The sequence below is a fragment of the Loxodonta africana genome, chromosome 6 (assembly GCF_030014295.1).
Source record: "Loxodonta africana isolate mLoxAfr1 chromosome 6, mLoxAfr1.hap2, whole genome shotgun sequence".
NCBI classification, from domain to species: domain Eukaryota; kingdom Metazoa; phylum Chordata; class Mammalia; order Proboscidea; family Elephantidae; genus Loxodonta; species Loxodonta africana.
The window spans coordinates 44,469,386-44,491,779 of record NC_087347.1 but is presented as its reverse complement, the minus strand read 5'-3'; the positions used below and the strand labels follow the sequence as shown (position 1 = coordinate 44,491,779).

Sequence of the window (22,394 nt, the reverse complement as noted above, 5' to 3'; positions counted from 1 at the left end):
TCAAATGAGTCATTAGGATTGTACAGTCCCAAAGATAATGTATCACAGCTGGCTGGACAGCTTCTAACACAGCCTGTTGGTTTGGGCCCCACTGAAAGAATGCTCAAATGAGACACCTATTGACTCCCATACCCAGAGCCCATTAAGATCCTTTTTTGGTGGAAGTGGGGCTAATGAGACTTTGATGGCCAGAAGCACTGAACATTGTGAATCTTCCCAAATAGTCCCAATAAACTTTATCTGATAAGCAGACCTCTGAATTTTGTGAGTTTATCAGCCACTCCTGCTGGTGGAGATGTGACAAAAACGCAATCAGGGCTGTTGAGACTGAGGCTTTTCACTTGCCAATGAATAGGACATTATCCATATAGTGAAAGCTTTACACATCAGAGGGTAGAAGCACTCATGCTAAATCCTGACTCACCCACTGGTGGCAAATGGCACTCCTTGGGTGCAGTGGTTAAGAGCTCAGCTGTTAATCAATAAGTTGGCAGTTTGAATCCACCAGCTGCTCCTTGGAAATTCTATGGGGCAGCTTTACTCTGTCCTATAGGGTTGCTGTGAGTTGGAATTGGCTCAATGGTAACGGGTTTGGGTTTTTGGTATTGGGAGATGTCTTAGTCATCTAGCACTGCTATAACAGAAATACAAGTGGATGGCTTTAACAAAGAGAAGTTTATTCTTTCACAGTCCAGCAGGCTAGAAGTCTGAATTCAGGGCGCCGGCTTCAGGGGAAGGCTTTCTCTCTCTGTCGGCTCTGGAGGAAGGTCTTTGTCATCAGTCTTCCCTAGGTCTGGAAGTATCTCAGCTCAGGAACCTCAGGTCCAAAGGACACACTATGCTCCTGGTGGTGCTTTCTTGGTGGTATGAGGTCCCCAGGTCTCTCTGCTTGCTTCTCTCTTTTATATCTCAAAAGAGATTGGCTCAAGACACTACCTAATCTCGTAGACTTCATCAGCATAATTGCCGCTAATCCATCTTGTTACAACACAGTGATAGGATTTACAACATATAGGAAAATCACATAAGGTAGTGGACAATCACATAAAATGATGGACAGTCATGCAATTCTGAGAATCATGGCCCAGCTAAGCTGACAGATATTTTTGGGGGACACAATTCAATCCGTGACAAGAGAGTACTACAAATGCTTGCAAACTGGTCTGGTTCCTTAGGTGCCAATGGTATAGCAAAGGCAGTGTTGGAAATGTTCAAGATAGCATTCCATGTGTCATCAGTCTATGTTACAGTCACAGTGTTTGGAACAGCTGGGATATGGGAACAACAACTGGATTCAATTGGTGATAATTTACTGTAAACCTCCAGCTCCATTAACAAATTTCACTGGCCATATGGAAGTGTTGTATTGAGATAATTCATCTCTTGCTTTCTCTGCTGCCTTTAAGTCCTTAATGAAGGCTGTGATTTCCCTTTGTCTTTCTAGGATTCTATAGTGTTCCTGTTGGACCATATAGGAGGGAGACACGTTGGGGAGTGATTGACATATCCTGGTAGCACTTCTCTACATGTAATTCTTTCTAATTAGGAGAATTCTCTCTGGTGTGTACTTAAGGAGTGGAGAAGGACAAGCATATAACACAGTAATTCCTACTATACATTCAGATGTAGAAGCAACAATAACAGTACATTAAATTGATCTAAAGTGCTCCATCCATAAGGTTATGTTAGTTTCCTTCTCCATTGTGAATCCTGCCCAAACTCCATAACTTAAATCCAAGTGCTTTTCCTTCTATGGGTTCAGGTAAGATAGTGACCTAGGCACTCATATCCAACAGGACCATAAGAGATTTGGTTCTTTCTCTCCCTGAAATTCCCCAGCATACTTGCATTTGTGTATATAGTCTTCCCTCCCCTTTAGGGGCTGGGAGAACATGGCCCTACCTCTAAACATCTTTCTCCTTATAGTAGCTGAGATTAGGATATAGGAGAAAGAAGTGTCAGGAGCACAGAAGGGAAAAGGAGCTCCATATGTCATTAAATAAGGTTTCTCGTTAACTTTTGGTTTTGAGTGGTGTGGTGGCAGCTTAACCAAATGAACTTCTAACGTTGTTGGTCTGCCCAACACTCTATAGCAGGCAGCAAGGTTCTCATAGCCAACACCATCTATTTCAGCTTTGGAAATTCCTTAACTCAGCAGTCACAGCCACTCTGCTTTCTGGATTTATGTGCCCTCAGGCTGACTTGAGTTTGGCTTTTGCAACAGTGAGTTTCTTTGTGGAGTCTAATCCAGAGAATCTGCTGTCCTATTACCTTGATAAAAACAAACAAACAAAAAAAACAAATTGCTGTCAAGTCGATTCTTACTCATAGTGACCCTACAGGACAGAGTAGAACTGTCCCATAGAGTTTCTAAGGAGTGCCTGGTGGATCCAAACTGCTGACCTTTTGGCTAGCAGCCACAGCTCTTAATCACTGGGCCTCCAGGGTTTCCCAACATCTCTTAAATTCTTGCCTGGTTTCAACAAAAGGACTAGAAGAGTTTTCCAGGGTGCCAGGGCTAACTGTAAGAATTTATCTATATTTCTTTGGGTCAGTTTCTCATTTTCCAGTGGTTCAATTTCATCAGCATTTTATACCCAATTTAAGGTACACCCAATGCTTTGTTAATGCCTATCTATGGTTTTCCACAAGAGTTTGTCTGTCTTAGGGAAATATCCCCAAGACAGACAAAACTCCCTTATAGCAACGCAGAACCCATTGCAAAAAAACTCTGAGACATTTTACTGTTGTCTTGAATGGATCTAAGATTGGCACAATAGACTGCAAAGAGGATTTGGCCATAAGATGCCCCTGCCATTGCCATTCTTCCTTTATAAGCATTACGCACCCTCATATAAGCACCCTCATCTCTCAAGCAAACCAGCCAAAGTTCTAATGATTCACCTGGTTTCTGTCCATAGTAGTCATGAATTTCTATCCTGTCACCGTTGGCGTAGATACTTATTTCCATCACTATTGCCAAAAAGGGGGCAGGATCTTATTTCCACCCAGACAGAACCTTAGTACTAATTGTTATAATGGGACAGACTGAGGTGCACCATTAGATTGACAAGGAAGTCTCCCCACCTGGAGAACTGGCAACAACCAGGGCACTACTCAGGCAGCTAGCTATTTTCCAACCTACTTCCCCACACTTGGTTTGTAACCATCTTCCTAATTTCTCCTCATTAACAGGCAATGATGTGGAGGACTATTTATTGCCTGATTGATCAGAATTTTTGGTCAGCATGTTCACTACTAATTCCCGTTGGATTCCCTCAAAGCCAACCGATCAAACCATGAAGTCCTGATTCTTCTTCTTTCAGAAAGTCCTATCTGTCAGTATCCCATCCTTGTCAAGAGCTGTGAAGAGTTTGATATTTTACCCTGCTTGTAAGCTAACAAGTTAGCCTTCCACAGTTTTTTTTTTACTACGAACAAAAATCAAACTTATTTAATGATAATGCCAACTTTTTTTTAATTACACAATTTGATAAGCTTTCACAAATATATACATCTTTGAAACCATCACCACAATCAAGATAAGCAAACATATCCATCACCACAAAAAGTTACTAGTGCTCCTTTGAAATCTTCCTCTCCTGTCCCTCCTATCTCTCTCTCTTCCTCTTTCCCCCCACCCCATCCCTCCCCCATCACTGATCTGCTTTCTGTCACTATTGATTACATTGCAGTGTTCTAGAGTTTTACGTAAGTAGAATCATACGGTAGCCTTCCACAGTTTTGTGGATACTGATAGAAGACATGAGTCTTCTGGGTCAGAGATGGACCATTTATTACTCAGAGCAATTGCATTAGCCAGAGTATCAGCATTTTGCATGGATTTCCCAAGCCCCATTTCTCATAAGGCAATGCAAAGAGGACAAGACAACAACTACAGCAGCAATTGGTTGCAATACAGAAATGGAATTTGTGCCTCACTCAAGAGATGGGCAAAAGTGTGAGAGAATCAAGGAGAATTGCCTCTCAGCAATCTAGAAAGATTGATGGAATGATATTCACCAAATATTAACACTGGTAATTTCTGGATAGTAGAATTTTAGGCACTGTCTATCTTTATCTCTCTCATTTTCTCTTTCATTCTCTTACTCTCATTCTTTCATTCTTTAGTTTTGGTATTGCCTGAGTTTTTAATAATAAGCATGTATCATTTTCAACTCATTACTTTTAAAAATGCATTATGAACTTTCACGTCATAATGGTAATTTGAGCTTTTACAAAGTCACTGTGCGATGAGCAGAGAGATATAGAAATAAGACATCCGAGTGGAACTGTCTACAAGACAATCAAATAGGAAGTTATAGAGCTCCAGTGAGATTCAAAATTCATCAGCATATACATGATAGCTGAAGCCAAGAGACAGATTATATAAAGATAAAAGTTTCCCCTCATCAAGAACCAGGACATAAAGGATGGGAACACCCAGGTGCCTCAAAGTCCTGGCTCATGGTCTGATTGGTAACCTGATATCTCCACAGTTCAGCAAGTACTATCATCCTGTGGGATCACAGAACTACCTAAAATTTTCAGCCTCAGGCACACTATTTTAAAATCAGATGGTTTCCAGACTGAAGAAAACTGATATAACTGGTGGGGTCCTCAGTACTGTCAAAAGACAGGCAGGGCAGTCTGCAAATAGCTGGGTGCTCACTGTAAACAACTGTGATGTACCCGGCCCACAGTAGACACTGCTAGAAAAGAATGATGGTTTTCTTTGGCACTGCATTAGTTTCCTATGGCTGTTGTAATACATTACCATAAACTTGGGGGCTTAAAATAACAACAGATTTATTCTCTTATAGTTCTAGAGAGCAGAAATCCAAAATCAGTTTCACTGGGCTCAGATCGAGGTGTGAGCAGAGCCATGGGGAGGCTCTAGGGGAGAAACTGTTTCCTGATTCTTTCAGCCTCTGGTAGCTGCTAGCTCCTTGGCTTGTTCTTTTGTAGAATGTCTTCAAATCTCTCTATTCTGTCTTCACACTGCCTTCCACTCTATGTGTATGTGTCAAATCTCCCTCTACCTCTCTCTTACAAGGGCACTTGTGATGGCTTTAGGACCCACCTGGATAATCCAGGATAATCTCCCCCTCTCAAGATCCTTAATCACATCTGCAAAAACTTTGCCATATAAGGTAACATTTACTGTTTCCAGGGATTAGGACATGATATATTTGGGGAAAATTATTATTCCAAGGTATATTATTCAGTCTACTGCCAAACCAAAACTAAACCTACTGCTGTCAAGTCGATTCCAACTCATAGCAACCCTACAGGACAGAGTAGAACTGTCCCTTAGGGTTTCGAAGGACTGGCTGGTGGATTTGAACTGCTGACCTTTTGGTTAGGAGCCAAACATTTAACCACTGTGCCACAAGAATACTAAACAGGAGATTAAAATACACACACACATACACACACACACACACACATAATATTAAGTGTAAATGGCCTAAACAACTCCATTTAAAGCCCTAAGCTGATATATGAGCAGCCTGGTTATACTGTAAAGACCACGTGGGAAGGGAAAGTCCCTGAGACTCACAGAGTGAGAGAATCCAGTTAAGATAAGATTTCCAGCAATGCCCATCAAGGTACCAGACATGTGAGTGAGCCATCCTGGAGCCAGCCCAGCAGAGCCCCAGATGATTGTAGCTCCAGCTGACAAAGAGTGGAGCAGAGCTGCCCAGCTAAGTGCAGTCAACCCACCAAATCTTGAGAAAGAGTAAAAATGTTTTTTTCAGATGCTAGGGTTTGGGGTGGTTTGTTATGCAACTAAGCAGAAGTTGGTACCTAGCAGTAGGCTGCTGCCATAACAAAAATCTAAAACATGTGGCATTGGTTTGGGGGCTGTGTGGCGGGCAAAAGCTGTAGGGCCCTCAAGGACACTGTTAGTGAATGTTGGAAGGATGAGAAGAAAACTTTATTGGAGGTTGGAGAAATGAAAACCAATGTTATATAGTGGCAAAAAGTTTGGCAACACTACTGCCTGTGTTAACATGGAAAAGAGAAAGTATAGCTAATGAACTTGAGTATTTGGCTAAGGAAATTTCCAGGTAGAATGATGAAAGTACCAAATGGCTTCTTTGAGTTGGGTATTATTAGGTACAAATAGAGAGGCAAACCAAAGAAGGAACTGCTCAGATTTTAAGCAGACTCTAGTGGAAATATTTCTGAGTCAGTATTTGCTGGAATTTGAAAATATAACTTTTTCATCCTCATCTCTGCCAATCAAAGACTCTAAAGAAAGAAATGACCTCAGGACAAAGATAAAATCTAGAGTATTGCAGGTAAAATGTGGTTTCAGCGTCAAAACCACAAGTATATGGCTATAAGATCTGTTGTTAAGACCTCAAGAAAGATTCAAGGTGGTACCTCATAAAAAAAAAAGTCGACCCACAAAAAGGCTTCTAAAAATCTTAGGGTGACCTATTAGATCCTCTCTACCAGAATGAAAAACTAATTTGTGCCGTAAACTTTCATGTAAAACACAATATAAATTTTAAAAAAGATATTTAGGGGTGTAAGATTTATTCAATTGAGGAGATCACAGTTTGATACATGGAAGCCCACAAAATCTTTAAGAGAATGACAGCATCTTACACTGAAAGGAATAGGGGAAGCTTAAGATGAAATAAGGTCTTTGAAGCCCCACCTTCCTACAGACAGGATGTAAACTGCAAAGCTACTCAGCTACAAATATAATCCCTTTCTTACAAAAAAGAGGGATTATTCAGAGATAAAGCCAAGGCCCAAGGGAAGGGTCAAGGGCTTCAGAATCACTATATTCCACTTACTGCTACATGCCTCACATTTCTCCTCACCCATACAAATGCCTATTCCAGTTTTCCTGTTCTCAACTCATCATGGTATATAGGGGACAGATAACTTGTCTCTGCAATTCACAGGTTTTAAGACTGAGAGGAGCCACACTCAAAGAGCCTCATCTGTCTGGATCTGATTTAGACAATGAAACCCTGTACTTCAAGCCTGAGTCTGATATAACAATAGCATGACACCTTGAGGATCTTGGAAAGGAAGTGAGGATATTTTTCAGGTGGGAAGGACAAGAATTAATTACTTGGGGCTAAAAACCAAAAAAACCTTATTGCCGTTGAGTGGCTTTCAACTCATAGTAACCCTATAGGACAGATAAGAACTGCCCCATAGGGTTTCCAAGGAGCAGCTGGTGGATTTGAACTGCAGAACTTTTGATTAGCAGCTGAACTCTTAAACACTGTGCCACTCAGGGCTACAGGTAGTTTAATCTATGATAGTTAATCTCCAAATATGGCCTCCAATGAATAACACCTCCCGAGAATCATGCCCTTCTTCAGTCCCCTTCGTTAATGAATCAGGGCTGAGCCCGTAACTTGCTTTAACTAACAGAATGCTGTGGAAGTAGTTTCAAGCCTAAGTTTTAAGAGGGCCTGAAACTTCTGTTTTCATTCCTTTTGGGGGCCCTGAGCTTCCACGTAAGAAGTTCACCTGCTCTGACAGAGAAGCCATGTAAAGAGACTACATGAGACTTCGTGGATAGGGAGAGAGAGAATTGCTAAGAGTACATGAAAGAGGGACAGAAACAGACACATCAGTCCTGATGTCCATGTGCCCCAGCTGAGCCCAGACTTATATCTGTCCCCATTAAGTCATCAGACATAAGTGAGCTATCTTGAATATTCCAGCCCCATAGAGCTCATAGGTGACTACGGTCCCAGCCAACATTAAGTGGAGCAGAACAGCTGCCCATCTAAACACAGTTAATCTCACAGAATCTTGAGATTCTTGGGTGGTTTGTTACACAGCAATAAATAACTCACTTATCAAATGAAAACCTAGTATTTTGGAAGTCACACTAAAAATAATATAGAAATCAAAAGCCAAACTACAAACTATGGAAAAGTACATGCCATGAATATACGAGTGGTTAATAGCCTTAAAATAAAAAGAGCTCATTATAAAACCAAAACAAGATCACCAAGTCCAAAAGAAAAAAGGAGGAAAGGACATGATCTGCTTACTCATAGTAGAGAAAATCAAAATGGCTAATCAGCATGGAAAACTTTAAACCATTGTTTTTAAAAAGGATTAATACTGAAATATCTTGGCAAGAATGTAAAGTGGTACAACCTCGCTGGAGGGCAAATTGGCAACACGCCATTCCTATGAAAATAAACGAAAAAAACCAAACCCAGTGCCGTCGAGTCGATTCCGACTCATAGCGACCCTATAGGACAGAGTAGAACTGCCCCATAGAGTTTCCAAGGAGCGCCTGGCGGATTCAAACCGCCGACTCTTTGGTTAGCAGCTGTAGCACTTAACCACTACTCCACCAGGGTTTCCTCCTATGAATGTATGAGGAGATAATCATACATCCAAATAAATAGTTGGGTAAAAAGATGTTACTTTTAAACATAATGTCCAACAATATCGAAAATGTTTAAAAGATTTATGTACTGTCCATACATGAGGATAGTCTTTGCCTTGAAAAATTTTAATTCTGGTAACATGCTCATACTGTTAGGTTTTTTTAAAAAAGCATAATATAAAATTATATATAGCTCGAACAAAGTTTTCAAAAATAAATAAAATATATATGCTATAACAAAGACTGAATGGAAACAAAAATGTTAACCATGGTGGAAGAATTTTCATTTTTATGCTCCTCTCCATTTCTAAATTTTCTGTAGTAACTGTGTATCACTTTCACATTCAGCAAGTCAGTCTTTTTAAGTTGCATTGACCAAGCTACTGACCTAGGTAATTAAGGATAATTTCCCAGCTAGATATATTTAATAAAATTATATATTTTTTCTTATTTGAAGAGAACTTAGAAATGCCCGAGTATAATCTACCATTCACAAAATAAGGAAATATGTCCAGAGATTTAGATGTCCAAGCCTGTCAAAATATTTAGAGGCAGAGACTTACTTAGAACTCAGATTCTTTACCTTCTGACCTGTACAACTTTTTACACTGCTTTATGAGCTACCTATAACACTGATTTGATAAGATTTAAAGACCGAGGTGAAATAACTGGCATTTTGAGAAAGACGTTACTCTCGTGTATCTTAAATTTGCATTCGCATTATTCTCATTTTTAACTATAAAATTATTTGTGACAGGAAAAACATATGCTATTTCCTATAGTACAGCACTTTTATTAAAACTTTCCATTGAAATAATTTCCCAGGCTTTTAAATTTTCTTTGAATTTACATTTAATTATTGTTGTTACACTTTCAGCTGAATTTTGTACAAACCTGTGAGACTTGTACTTGATCAGTACTAACAGGGAAATGTTTAATATATTTAAACACACTTCTACTTGGAGACATTTGAATGCATTTTTAATTTATTTGTATTTAATTTGTCATTAAAAATTAATCATTTTGTTTTTCCTAGTTTTATAACTCTAATGTGAGGGAAGATACCTTTAGTTCAAGGTCTTCTGGATCTTGGCTTTTGAATCTGGGGAAACTAAGCTTGTGCTCTCCCCTCTAGCTAAGCCTACATTGTTGCTTTGCCACCTAATTTCTGTTGAAGATCAATCTAAGTTCCTTCTCCTTATTTTACCTGGATTTAGACAGATACTTCTCAACTTTACCTCTGGTGGAGATGAATCTGTTTTAACAGGGCTTGGATATCTATTTTCCAATTTTACTTCTGGTGGAGAAAATTGATGTTCATCTGAAGATGGTATTTTTTTCTCTTCTATTGTTGGAATAGTGAACAATGGAGGGTCTGTGGGTGGTGGGTATGTTTGTTTTTCTGATTCATCACTTTTAGCAGGAATGGCATTTAAATCATCTTGGTGCAATAGCTTCAAAGTTGGCAGAGTCAGGGTTGGCAGAGTCTTATTATCCAGTAGCTAGAAAATATTTCAATAAAAAAAGCTACCAATTAATCACTATTGGCTAGAAAATACTTCAGATTAACAAAACTGGACTTAAAATCAATTGTATCCTTATCTTTTATCATAACAAATCACTGTTAATATTTGTAAGTTATTATATTCCTTATTACATATAAGAGCTGAGAGATTTAGAGACCTGTGTTCACGTGCTCTCTACTTGCCTGAAATCATGGACTGTGAAATATTGTCCATAAAGATGACCATACTTTTTAATAAAGCAGCAGTTCTCATATGTCCACAGTTTATAAATCAGTAACATCTCAAAAAAGAAAATCTGGGGGATCTGACATGTTCCTGTCATTTTACAATCACCAATGTATTACAAAATAAAGGAAATTTTCATAGCAAAATAGCATGAAGAACAATATCGTAAAATCACAAATGTACCATAAAATAAAAGGAAATTTTAATAGCAAATACCACAAAGAAAGGAATCACAAATTTATTTTAACTTATCTTTATAAAAATCTCTGTATTGTCTTTCCTTTTTCTCTATTGATTTCTATTTTAAGATTATTATCACTTCATGGGAAAAGTTTACAATGTGTAAAATTAAAAGCTTTTGGTGAGAAATAGTAAAGAATGTGGTTTGGTCTGTGGCATCCATTTCTAAGATTTCATACAGAGCTTCAGGCATTTTTCTTACTTGTTCCCCTCACTTCCTCAACACCTTTTGTGCCCTATCTTCATATTTCTTTTTAAATATTACTATTATATACTGAAGCCTCCTTTTCAAAAGTGTAATTTAATGTAAACTAACTCTGTAACTCCACAGATATTGCCATAACAGAAATAACCCCAAAACACTTGAATAACTTCTTGGGTTCTTTACCCTTTCCATCTATAAATATTTCTCAATTTATAAGTATTTTATTCCTTTTTAAGATAGTAATTTTTAGGAAAAGTTCCCTTACCTTCTTTGGAACAGTTTCAACTTCCTCGTTTATAAGAGGGGCATCTGTTAAAAAAAATTAATAAAAGTATTTTATTTTACATAAAACAACACATCATTTATATGTATGTATACTGGTAAAATACTATTATAAGTTTCCTTACCCAGAACAACAACAAAAAAAGAGCTCTTTAAATCAAAGCAGCTATCCAAAAATAAAAGTCTTCAGTAAAAAGACTGATGAGTCTCTGAGAAAACTGAAGCAGTGGTAAATGAACATGTATGGAGGTAAAATGAAAACATGCAAAAAGTGATAAGATTTCAGATCCATCAATATAAGACATAAAAACAAATATAGACTGTATTTTGCTAAAAGTCAAGATGAAAGAAAATACATCCCAGATGGTCAATGGTAGGCTTGGAATTAGGAAAAAAGACTAGGCTAAAAGTGTATGAAGCCAGAAAAAATAAGGCCATTTCAAAAGAGGCTGAATAAAACACAAAACTTTCCTAGAAAATTTTACAGGTAAGGAATACATGTTTAGTGAGTAAAGAAAAGAAAAACCTATAAGGGAGGGAAACAGGGAATAAAGAGTTGAGACACAAAATCTAGACAACAAGCCTAGTAAAAAATAAATTTTACTACAGTCCCTTATTAGTTGCATGATTTTGGGCAGATCATTTTTCTGAGCCTTGGTTTCCTCATGTGTAAAATGGAATAATAGTTTATCTAATAGGTCTGATACAAGTATATACAAGATGTGAGAGGCAATATGCTTAAATGCATGAGTTCTTGGGTCAAGCTGACTGGGTTTAAATTCCACCCCTATGATTGACTTAGGAGCCCTGGTGGTGCAGTGGTTAAGAACTGGGCAGCTAACCAAAAGGCTGGCAGTTCAGATCCACCAGCCACTCCTTGGAAACCCTATGGGGCAGCTCTACCCTGTCCTATAGTGTCAGTATGAGTGGAATTGACTCTACAGCAATGTCTTTTTTTTTTTTTAATGACTGACTTAGTAGCTGTGCGGCCTCTGATTGATTACTTAATCTGTTTCCTCCTCTGTAAGGAGCCCTGGTAGCACAGAGGTTAGCATTCAACTGCTAACCAAAAGGTCAGTGGTTCAAATCCATCAGCCACTCTGTGAGAGAAAAGACCTGGTGATCCGATACTGTAAAAATTACAGCCTAGGAAACCCTATGGGGCAGTTATGTTCTGTCCTATAGGGTTGCTATGAGTCGGAATTGACTCAATGGCAATGAGTTTTTGGTTCCTCCTCTGTAAAGATGAGAACAATACATCCCTCAGTGGATTGTTGTGAGGACTGACTCGTATAATTCAATAAAGTACCTAGATCACAATGAAAAATGAATGTTAACTATAACATTGTAGTAGACTATAGATATAGATAGATAAAGAGATAGATATAGATATATATACAGGAGGCTACTGTTGTTGTGTACCATAGAGTTGATTCTGACTCATAGCAACCCTATAGGACTGAGCAGAACTGCCCCATAGGTTTCCAAGGCTGTAATCTACGGAAGAAGACTGCCACATCTTTCTCTCACTAAGTGGCTTTGGTTAGCGGCTGAGCACTTAACCAGGGCTCTTTATAGGAGGCTATAGGAATACCAAAAGGAAAGAATTCACTAGATGATACGATGGTTCTCAAAATAAACTCTTTGGATAAGTGAAAAAAAGTAAAGGGGGCGGGAGTGAGAACGCAATGGCTACTGCTAGGCTGGTTGATTCCCAGACATTAGGATATGAATAAACCAAAGCCTGATATAGCCAAGGAAGTAGACATAGAGAAGGATGATTAAACTGAAGAAAAGTCTTAACAATAAATCATTATTCCACACGTGAAGAACCCAAGATATTAAAGATACAGTATTATGTATCTACTTTAACTTGCTTTCTAAGCAAAGCTCTTAAAGAAATTTTCAGCAAGACTGCATGAACAGTATTTTCCATTAATTAAATTTCTTACTGATACTTTTTAGTAAGTTCTTGAATTGGGTTTTTGCTAATTTAGTTCTCTTTCTTTCTCTCATATACATGCACCTCTACATCAAAGAAGCAGACAGTTCACAATCTATAACAAAAATATCTTTTCATGCATAAGATTTAACTTTTTTGTCCTTCAAAAAGTTTTAAAAAGCATTGGAAAAAAAAAACCTCTTACTTCGACTAGGTCTTCTCTTTGGAAATGTTAAAATATAAATACTATGTACTAAAACTACAATGAAGTACATATTTATTTCCTAACAAAATAGAATCCATTTAAAGCAAATCACTAATTTTGTTTTTGTGATATAACTTCCTTATTCTCAATTATCTTATTAATAAATAACAAAAATAAATAAAAATCAGTTTCTTAACCTGATGTTTGAGTCTTCTCTTTCAGTTGATCATTAGTCAGGCTTCCAAGTACATCACTGGTATTACTTCTCTAGAAACAAAACAAAGAAAATATATTGGGGAAAGGTTAAAGAGATAAACAAGTTTTCCTTTACCTCATAGTTTCTTTTAATACAATACACTTTTTTTTTTTTTTAATTTACAAAGAACAAGAAGAAGATGTGTTTGTGAGAAAAGAAATCCGAATGAACAATTGTAAAGAGAAGTGTCTTAGGCTAGGTTCTCTAGAGGAGCAAAACCAGTGAGGTGTATATATATATAAATGTATATATTGAGAGAGATTTATTTCAATGAAATGGATCACACAGTTGTGGAGGCTGGCAAGTCCCAAATCTGTTGGTCAGGCATCAGGCTGGAGGCTTCTCCTGACCCATGTGGTTGCAGGGACTGACAAACCCAAAAACAGAAGGCCAGACAGCAAGCTGCAGGCTCATGGGGCTATGGGAGTTGGTGAATCCCAAAATCTGCAGGTCACATGGCAGGCTGCTGGCTCAAGTCCCAAGAACTGGAGGTCAGAGGATGATGACTCAAGTGCAGGGTCAAGAAAGGGCAAGCAGAGGCAGGGCCAAGTTGGCAGAATAGACAGATGCTTCTGGTGAGCCCTCTTATGACAAAGACCAAAAAAAAAAACAAGTGAAACAAGTATATTTATGACAAGCTAGAGCCCTGAGCATCAAAGGCAAGCTTAGAAAATGAACTGAGGGGCAGGGGGAGGAAGGGGCGGTTCAAAAGTGGAGAGGAGTTACTGGACCTGAATCACCAGGAGCCCTCAGACACCATTCCCGGAAGTGGCTGCAGCAGGCTGGTACTAGTGTTTGCCCACAGTTTCCTCAAGAAGAGGCAGCCAGCCAAACAACCTACTCACACCTCCAGAGCCAGAGAAGAATGGTGCTCTTGGCAAAAGCTAAGTACTTGTGCATATTTTACCACACTCCTCCCACCCCCAAGCTGGCTTCAGTGGCTGTTCATTTCCCTGGACTTGAGATAGGCCCTGTTGAGCACCTGGAGCCATCCTCCAGGCCCTGGAGAAGGAAAAAATTTGCAACTGGGGAAAAAGATAATTTGTCAGCTCCACTAACTGGGGGACCTCAAGACAGAAATGGCTCCTGTCCAGGCATAAATAATCTGTGGATTTTGAGTACCTTTCCCCCTGCATGGACCTGTGTGGGCCTACTTCAGGAGAATAGGCTCTTGTTGGCAGACTACAACTACTTCAGCTGTGTGGTGGACAGGTGGGTGTTTGATGTTTGACACTGCTCTGCCTATTAAACAGGGTCCTCACCAACCCACATAAGGAATGGTGGCTTCACTGCAGTCACCCAGCTACCCATGACAGGGGTCCAAGGATAATTAGTACCTCCTTATAACCAAAAATACTGGGTGCCTATGGTCCATCTGCAGAACCCACCCACCTGTATACTTTAGGGAACAGGGACATGCTTTCCTCAGAGACACTTGGGGGATGATTCTCAGCCCCTACCTTGCTCAAAGCATGACCCCCTGCTGGAATCAGATACCAGTACCTACACCAATCACCCCTGCCCCTCTAAGACTGTAGGACAGAGCCTGTACCACACACTTGATCATCAGCTACCTGGACACCTGGGTGAATTCAGACAAGAAAAGTGAATGGACTCCTAGACTGATATACTTGATAATAGCTCTAGCCATCTCGGACAGGATGTCAGAGCTCCAAACGTGAAAATAATCAAGCTAGCTCACTCAAGCAACCCATCTGGGAATATCAAAACAAAACAAAGCAAGAAGCTACGATACAGTAAGCAAACATAAAATAAACTAATACGATAACTTATAGATGGCTCAGAGACAACAGTCAATATCAAGTCACATAAAGAAACAGACCATGAACATCTCAACAAGCTCTCAAAACAAAGAATCAAGGGATCTTCTAGATGAAAGTGACTTCCTGGAATTACCGGAGGCAGAATACAAAAGATTAATATACAGAACCCTTCAAGACATCAGGAAGGAAAATCAGGCAATACACAGAACAAGCCAAGGAACATAAAGGTAAAGCAATTGAAAAAATTAAAAAGGTTATTCAGAAGCATAATGAAAAATTTAATAAGGTGGAAAAATCCATAGACAGACAGCAATCAGAAATTCAGAAGATTAACAATAAAATTACAGAATTAGATAATAAAAAGTCAGAGGAGTAGAATTGAGCAGGTGGAAGGCAGAATTTGTGAACTTAAAGATAAAGCACTTGGCACCAATATATTTGAAGAAAAATTAGATAAAAGAATTAAAAAAAATGAAGAAACCTTAAGAATCATGTGGGGCTCTATCAAGAGAAATAACCTGCAAGTGATTGTAGTTCCAGAACAGGGAGGGATAACAGAAAATACAGGTAGAATTGCTGAAGATTTGTTGGCAGAAAACTTCCCCGATATCGTGAAAGATGAGAAGATATCTATCCAAGATGCTCATCGAACTCCACATAAGGTAGATTTTAAAAGAAAGTCACCAAGACACATTAAAATCAAACTTGCCAAAACCAAAGATAAAGAGAGAATTTGAAGAGCAGCTAGGGATAAACAAAAAGTCACCTACAAAGGAGAGTCAATAAGAATAAACTGACTACTCAGCAGAAACCATGCAGGCAAGAAGACAATGGGATGACTTATATAAAAAACTAAAGGAAAAAAATTGCCAGCCACAAATCATATATCCAGCAAAACTGTCTCTCAAATATGAAGGTGATATTAGGACATCTACAGACAAACAGAAGTTTAGGGAATCCATAAAAACCAAACAAAAACTACAAGAAATACTAAAGGGAGTTCTTTGGTTAGAAAATCAATAATATCAGGTATCAACCCAAGACTAGAACACTGGGCAGAGCAATCAGATGTCAACCCAGACAGGGAAATCACAAAAATAAATCAAGACAAAAAACCACTCAAAACAGGGAAACAGCGATGTTATTATATAAAAGAAGACAACATTAAAACAATAAAGAGGGACTAAGATTTTTTTTTTTTTTAAGAAATGCAGTCATAGATCTTCCGTATGGAGAGGAAGATAAGGTGATACAAAGAAATAAAATTAGGTTTAAATTTGGAAAAATAGGGGTAAATAATAAGGTAACCACAAAGAACACAAACTATCCTACACATCAAAATAAAATACAAGAAAAAAATGGAGACTTAGCAGAGACAAAATCAACAACCACGAATGTGAGGAAAAGACAATACATAAAGAAAATCTACTGAGCCAAAAAAAATTAAGTGGGGAAAGGAAACTATCAACAACACATCAAAATGATACCACTAAGTTATTACCTATCCATAATTATGTTGAATGTAAACGTACTAAATGCACCAATAAAGAGACAAAGAGTGGCAGAATGGATTAAAAAACAAGATCCATCTATATGCTGCCTACAAGAGACATGCCTTAGACTTAGAGATACAAACAAACTAAAACTCAAAGGATGGAACAAAATATATCAAGCAAACAACAATCAAAAAAGAGCAGGAGTGGCAATATTAATTTCTGACAAAATAGACTTTAAAGTTAAATCCATCATAAAGGATAAGGAAGGACACTATATAATGATTAAAGGGACAATACACCAAGAAGATATAACCATATTAAATATTTATGCACCCAATGTCAGGGCTGCAAGATACATAAAACAAACTCTAAAAGCGTTGAAAAGTGAGATAGACAGCTCCACAATAATAGTAGGACACTTCAACACACCACTTTTGGTGAAGGGCAGGACATCCAGAAAGAAGGTCAATAAAGACATGGAAGATCTAAATGACACAATCAACCAACTTGACCTCAGACATATACAGAAAACTCCACCCAACAGCAGCCAAGTATACTTTCTTTTCTAGTGCACATGGAACATTCTCTAGAATAGACCACATATTAGGTCATAAAGTAAGCCTTAGCAGAATCCAAAACATTGAAATATTACAAAGCATCTTCTCTGACCATAACGCCATAGAAGTAGAAATCAACAACAGAAAAAGCAGGGAAAAGAAATCAAACACTCAGAAACCGAACAATACCCCGCTCAAAAAAGATTGAATTATAGAAGACACTAAGGGTGGAATCCAATGAGAATGAAAACACTTCCTATCAGAACCTTTGGGACACAGTGAAAGCAGTGCTCAGAAGTCAATTTATATCAATAAATGCACACATCCAAAAAGAAGAAGGGGCCCAAATCAAAGAATTATCCCTACAACTTGAACAAGTAGAAAGAGAGCAACAAAAGACACCCACAGGCACCAGAAGAAAACACATAATAAAAATTAGAGCTGAACTAGATGAAATAGAAAACAGAAAAACAATTGAAAGAATTAACAAGACCGAAAGCTGGTTTTTTGAAAAAATCAACAAAATTGATAAACCATTGGCCAAACTGACAAAAGAAAAACAGGAGAAGAAGCAAATAACCCGAATAAGAAATGAAAGGGGCGATATTACAACAGACCCAGATAAAATTAAAAGAATAATATCAGATTACTATGAAAAATTGTACTCTAACAAATTTGAAAACCTGGAAGAAATATACGAATTCCTAGAAACACACTACCTACCTAAACTAACACAAACAGAGGTAGAACAACTAAACAGACCCATAACAAAAGAAGGGGTTGAAAAGGTAATCAAAAAAACAACGAACAAAAAAAAAGCCCTGGTCTGGACGGCTTCACTGCAGAGTTCTACCAAACTTTCAGAGAAGAATTAACATCACTAATACTGAAGGTATTTTAGAGGATAGAAAAGGATGGAATACTCCCAAACTCATTCTACAAAGCCAGCATATCCCTGATACCAAAACCAGGTAAAGACACCACAAAAAAAGAAAATTATAGACTTATATCCCTCATTAACTTAGATGCAAAAATCCTCAACAAAATTCTAGCCAATAGAAGTCAACAACGTATCAAAAAAATAATTCACCACGACCAAGTGGGATTCGTACCAAGTATGCAGGGATGGTTCAACTATTAGAAAAAAATTAATGTAATAAAAAAAAAATTTTTTTTAATAATACATCACATAAATAAAACAAAAGACAAGAATCACGTGACTTTATGAATTGATGCAGAAAAGGCATTTGAGGAAGTTCAACACCCTTTCATGATAAAAACTCTCGGCAAATAGAAAGAGAGGGAAAATTCCTCAACATAATAAAGGGCATTTATACAAAGCCAATAGCCAACATTATCCTAAATGGAGAGAGCCTGAAAGCATTCCCCTTGAGATCGGGAGCCAGACGAGGATGCCCTCTATCACTACTCTTATTCAACATTGTGCAGGAGGTCCTAGCTAGATCAATCAAGCTAGGTAAAGAAATAAAGGGCACCCAGATTGGCAAGGAAGAAGTAAGAGTGTATCTATCTGCAGATGACATGATTTTATATACAGAAAACCCTAAGGAATCCTCCAGAAAACTACTGAAACTAATAGTTCAGCAGAGTATCGGTATACAAGATAAACATACAAAAATCAGTTGGATTCCTCCACACCAATAAAAAGAACATCAAAGAGGAAATCATCAAATCAATACCATTTACAATAGCCCCCCAAAAGATGAAATACTTAGGAATAAATCTTACCAGAGATGTAAAAGACTTATACAAAGGAAGCTACAAAACACTTCTGCAAGAAACCAAGACAGACCTACATAAGTGGAAAAACATACCTTGCTCATGGATAGGAAGACTTAACATTGTAAAAATGTCTATTCTACCAAAAGCAATCTATAGATTTAATGCAATTCTGATCCAAATTCCAATGACATTTTTTAATGAGATGGAGAAACAAATCACCAACTTCACATGGAAGGGAAAGAGGCCCCGGATAAGTAAAGCATTACTGAAAAAGAAGAGCAGCGGGAGGCCTCACTCTACCTGATTTTAGAACCTATTATACCACCACAGTAGTCAAAACAGCCTGATACTGGTACAACAACAGATACATAGACCAGCAGAAGGGAATTGAGAATCCAGACATAAATCCATCCACATATGAGCAGTTGATATTTGACAAAGGCCCCAAAACAGTTAAATGGGGAAAAGATAGTCTTTTTAACAAATGGTGCTGGCATAACTGGATATCTGTCTGCGGAAAAAAAAAAAAGAAACAAGATCCATACCTCCCACCGTGCACAAAAACAAACTCAAAATGGATCAAAGACCTAAATATAAAATCTAAAACTATAAAGATCATGGAAGAAAAAATAGGTACAGCATTAGGAGCCCTAATACATGGCATAAACAGTATACAAAACATTACTAACAATGCAGAAAAATAAACTAGATAACTGGGAGCTCCTAAAAATCAAACGCCTATGCTCATCCAAAGACTTCACCAAAAGAGTAAAAAGATTACTTACCCACCCAAACCAAACCCACTGCCCTCGAGTCGATTCCGACTCATAGCAACCCTACAGGACAGAGTAGAACTGCCCCATAGAGTTTCCAAGGAGTGCCTGGCAGGTTCGAACTGCTGACCTCTTGGTTAGCAGCTGTAGCACTTAACCACTACGCCACCAGGGTTTCCAAGATTACCTACAGACTGGGAAAATGTTTTTAGCTATGACATTTCTGATCAGCACCTAATCTCTAAAATCTACATGATACTGCAAAAACTCAACTACAAAAAGACAAATAACTCAATTAAGCAATGGGAAAAGGATATGAACTGGCACTTCACTGAAGAAGCCATTCAGGTAGCTAACAGATACATGAGAAAATGCTCATGATCGTTAGCTATTAGAGAAATGCAAATCAAACTACCATGAGATTCCATCTTGCTCCAACAAGGCTGGCATTAATCCAAAAACACAAAATAATAAATGTTGGAGAGGTTGTGGAGAGACTGGAACACTTATACGCTGCTGGTGGGAATGTGAAATGGTAAAACCACTTTGGAAATCGATTTGGCACTTCCTTAAAAAGCTAGAAATAGAACTGCCATACGATCCAGCAAACCACTCCTTGTAATATATCCTAGAGAAATAAGAGCCTTTACACGAACAGATATATGCACACCCATGTTCACTGCTGCACTGTTTACAAGAGCAAAAAGATGGAAGCAACCAAGGTGCCCATCGACGGATGAATGGATAAATAAATGATGGTATATTCACACAATGGAATACTACGCATCGATAAAGGACAGTGATGAATCCGTGAAACATTTTATAACATGGAGGAATCTGGAAGGCATTATGCTGAGCGAAATTAGTCAGTTGCAAAAGGAGAAATATTGTATAAGACCACTATGGCAAGAACTCGAGAAACAGTTTAAACAGAAGAAAATATTCTTTGATGGTTACAAGAGGGGGGAGGGAGAGAGGGAGAGAGAGAGGAAAGGAGGGGGTATATGCTAATTAGATAGTAGATCAGAACTACTTTGGTGAAGGGAAAGACAACATACAATACAGCCGAGGTCAGCACAACTGGACTAAACCAAAAGCAAAGAAGTTTCCTGAATAAACTGAATGCTTCGAAGGCCAGCGTAGCAGGGGCAGGGGTTTGGAGACCATGGTTTCAGGGGACATCTAGGTCAACTGGCATAATAAAATCTATTAAGAAAACATTCCGCATCCCACTTCGGAGAGCAGCGTCTGGGGTCTTAAATGCTAGCAAGCGGCCATCTAAGACTCATCAATCAGTCTCAACTCACCTGGAGCAAAGGAGAATGAATAACACCAAAGACATCATGTAATTATGAGTCCAAGAGACAGAAAGGGCCACATAAACCAGAGACTACATCAGCCTGAGACCAGAAGAACTAGATGGTGCCTGGCTACAACGGATGACTGCCCTGACAGGGAACACAACAGAGAATCCCTGAGGGAGCGGGAGAGCAGTGGGATGCAGACCTCAAATTCTTGTAAAAAGACCAGACTTAATGGTCTGACTGAGACTAGAAGGACCCTGGTGGCCATGGCCCCCAGACCTTCTGTTAGCCCAGTACAGGAACCATTCCCAAAGCCAATTCTTCAGACAGGGATTGGACTGCACAATGGGATAGAAAAAGATGCTAGTGAAGAATGAGCTTGACATCTCCTATCTGGAGAGGAGATGAGAGGAAAGAAGAGGTTAGAAGCTGGCAGAATGGACACGAAAACAGAGAGTGGAGGGACGGAATGGGCTGTCTCATTTGGGGGAGAGCAATCAGGGGTATATAGGAAAAAAGGTGTATATAAATTTTTGTATGAAACACTGACTTGTTTGTAAACTTTCACTTGAAGCACAATAAAAATTAAAAAAAAAAGGGGGGGCAAGCTTTGCCAGTTCTTCCATATATATTGGATACAGGCTACACCCCCGAGGAAACTCCCCTTTCAACTCATTTGCTGCTTACATCAGGTCACAAAACGGCAACTGATTACATAATATCTGCCAAACCACCTCAGTGGCATAGCCACATTGACGCATAACCTTAACCATCACAAGAAGTATACCCTGGCTGGGAGTTGATGTTTCAGGGAGAGAATATCCAAGAATGGATAGAGATTTTGAATGATTAATGTATGCAAGGTAAAGATTACAAGATACCCATTGCCGTCTAGTCAATTCCAACTCATTGCCACCTTATGGAACAGAGTAGAACTGCCGCATAGGGTTTCCAAGTCTGTAAATCTTTACAGAAGCAGCCCTCCACGTCTTTCTCCCATGGAGTGGCTGGTGGGTTTGAACTGCCGACCTTTCAATTAACAGCCAAGCGATTAACCACAGCAGGGCTCTTTAGATTGCAAGGTAAATTATATAATTTTGTAACTTCGAGTAGTATAAGAGGATATCCTCAGGAAACAGATTACCTTTTTAAAATTTTATTTGGTAAAATATATTAAAAAAACATCTGTCATTTCAACGATTTTTACATGTACAACTCAGTGACATTAATTACATTCACCATATTATGTAACTCTCATCACTGTTGCAAATTTTTCCTCATCCTTAACAGAAACTCAGTGCCTCTTAAGCAATAACTCCCCTTTCCCCTCTCCCCATCGCCCGTCATTACCACTAATAAACTTTGGCCTCTGTGCATTTGCCTATTTTAGATATTTCAAATATTTCATTTCAGATCACATAATATTCGTCCTTTTGTGTCTGCATTATTTCACTCAGCAGAAAGTTTTCA

The 22,394-nt window shown here is 38.5% G+C and overlaps 1 protein-coding gene across 1 annotated transcript in view; it reads right to left on the bottom strand.

Annotated features, from left to right (window-relative positions):
- The window catches only part of C2CD6 (C2 calcium dependent domain containing 6), a 139,945-nt gene that overhangs the window by 53,216 nt on the left and 64,335 nt on the right, over positions 1-22,394 (bottom strand). Inside the window, exons 11-13 of the mRNA XM_064287440.1 lie at positions 13,209-13,278; positions 10,848-10,891; positions 9,625-9,888 (exon numbers count right to left, since the gene is read on the bottom strand). Coding sequence (XP_064143510.1) covers positions 9,625-9,888; positions 10,848-10,891; positions 13,209-13,278 — 378 coding nt within the window. The remainder of the gene's footprint in view (positions 1-9,624; positions 9,889-10,847; positions 10,892-13,208; positions 13,279-22,394) is intronic.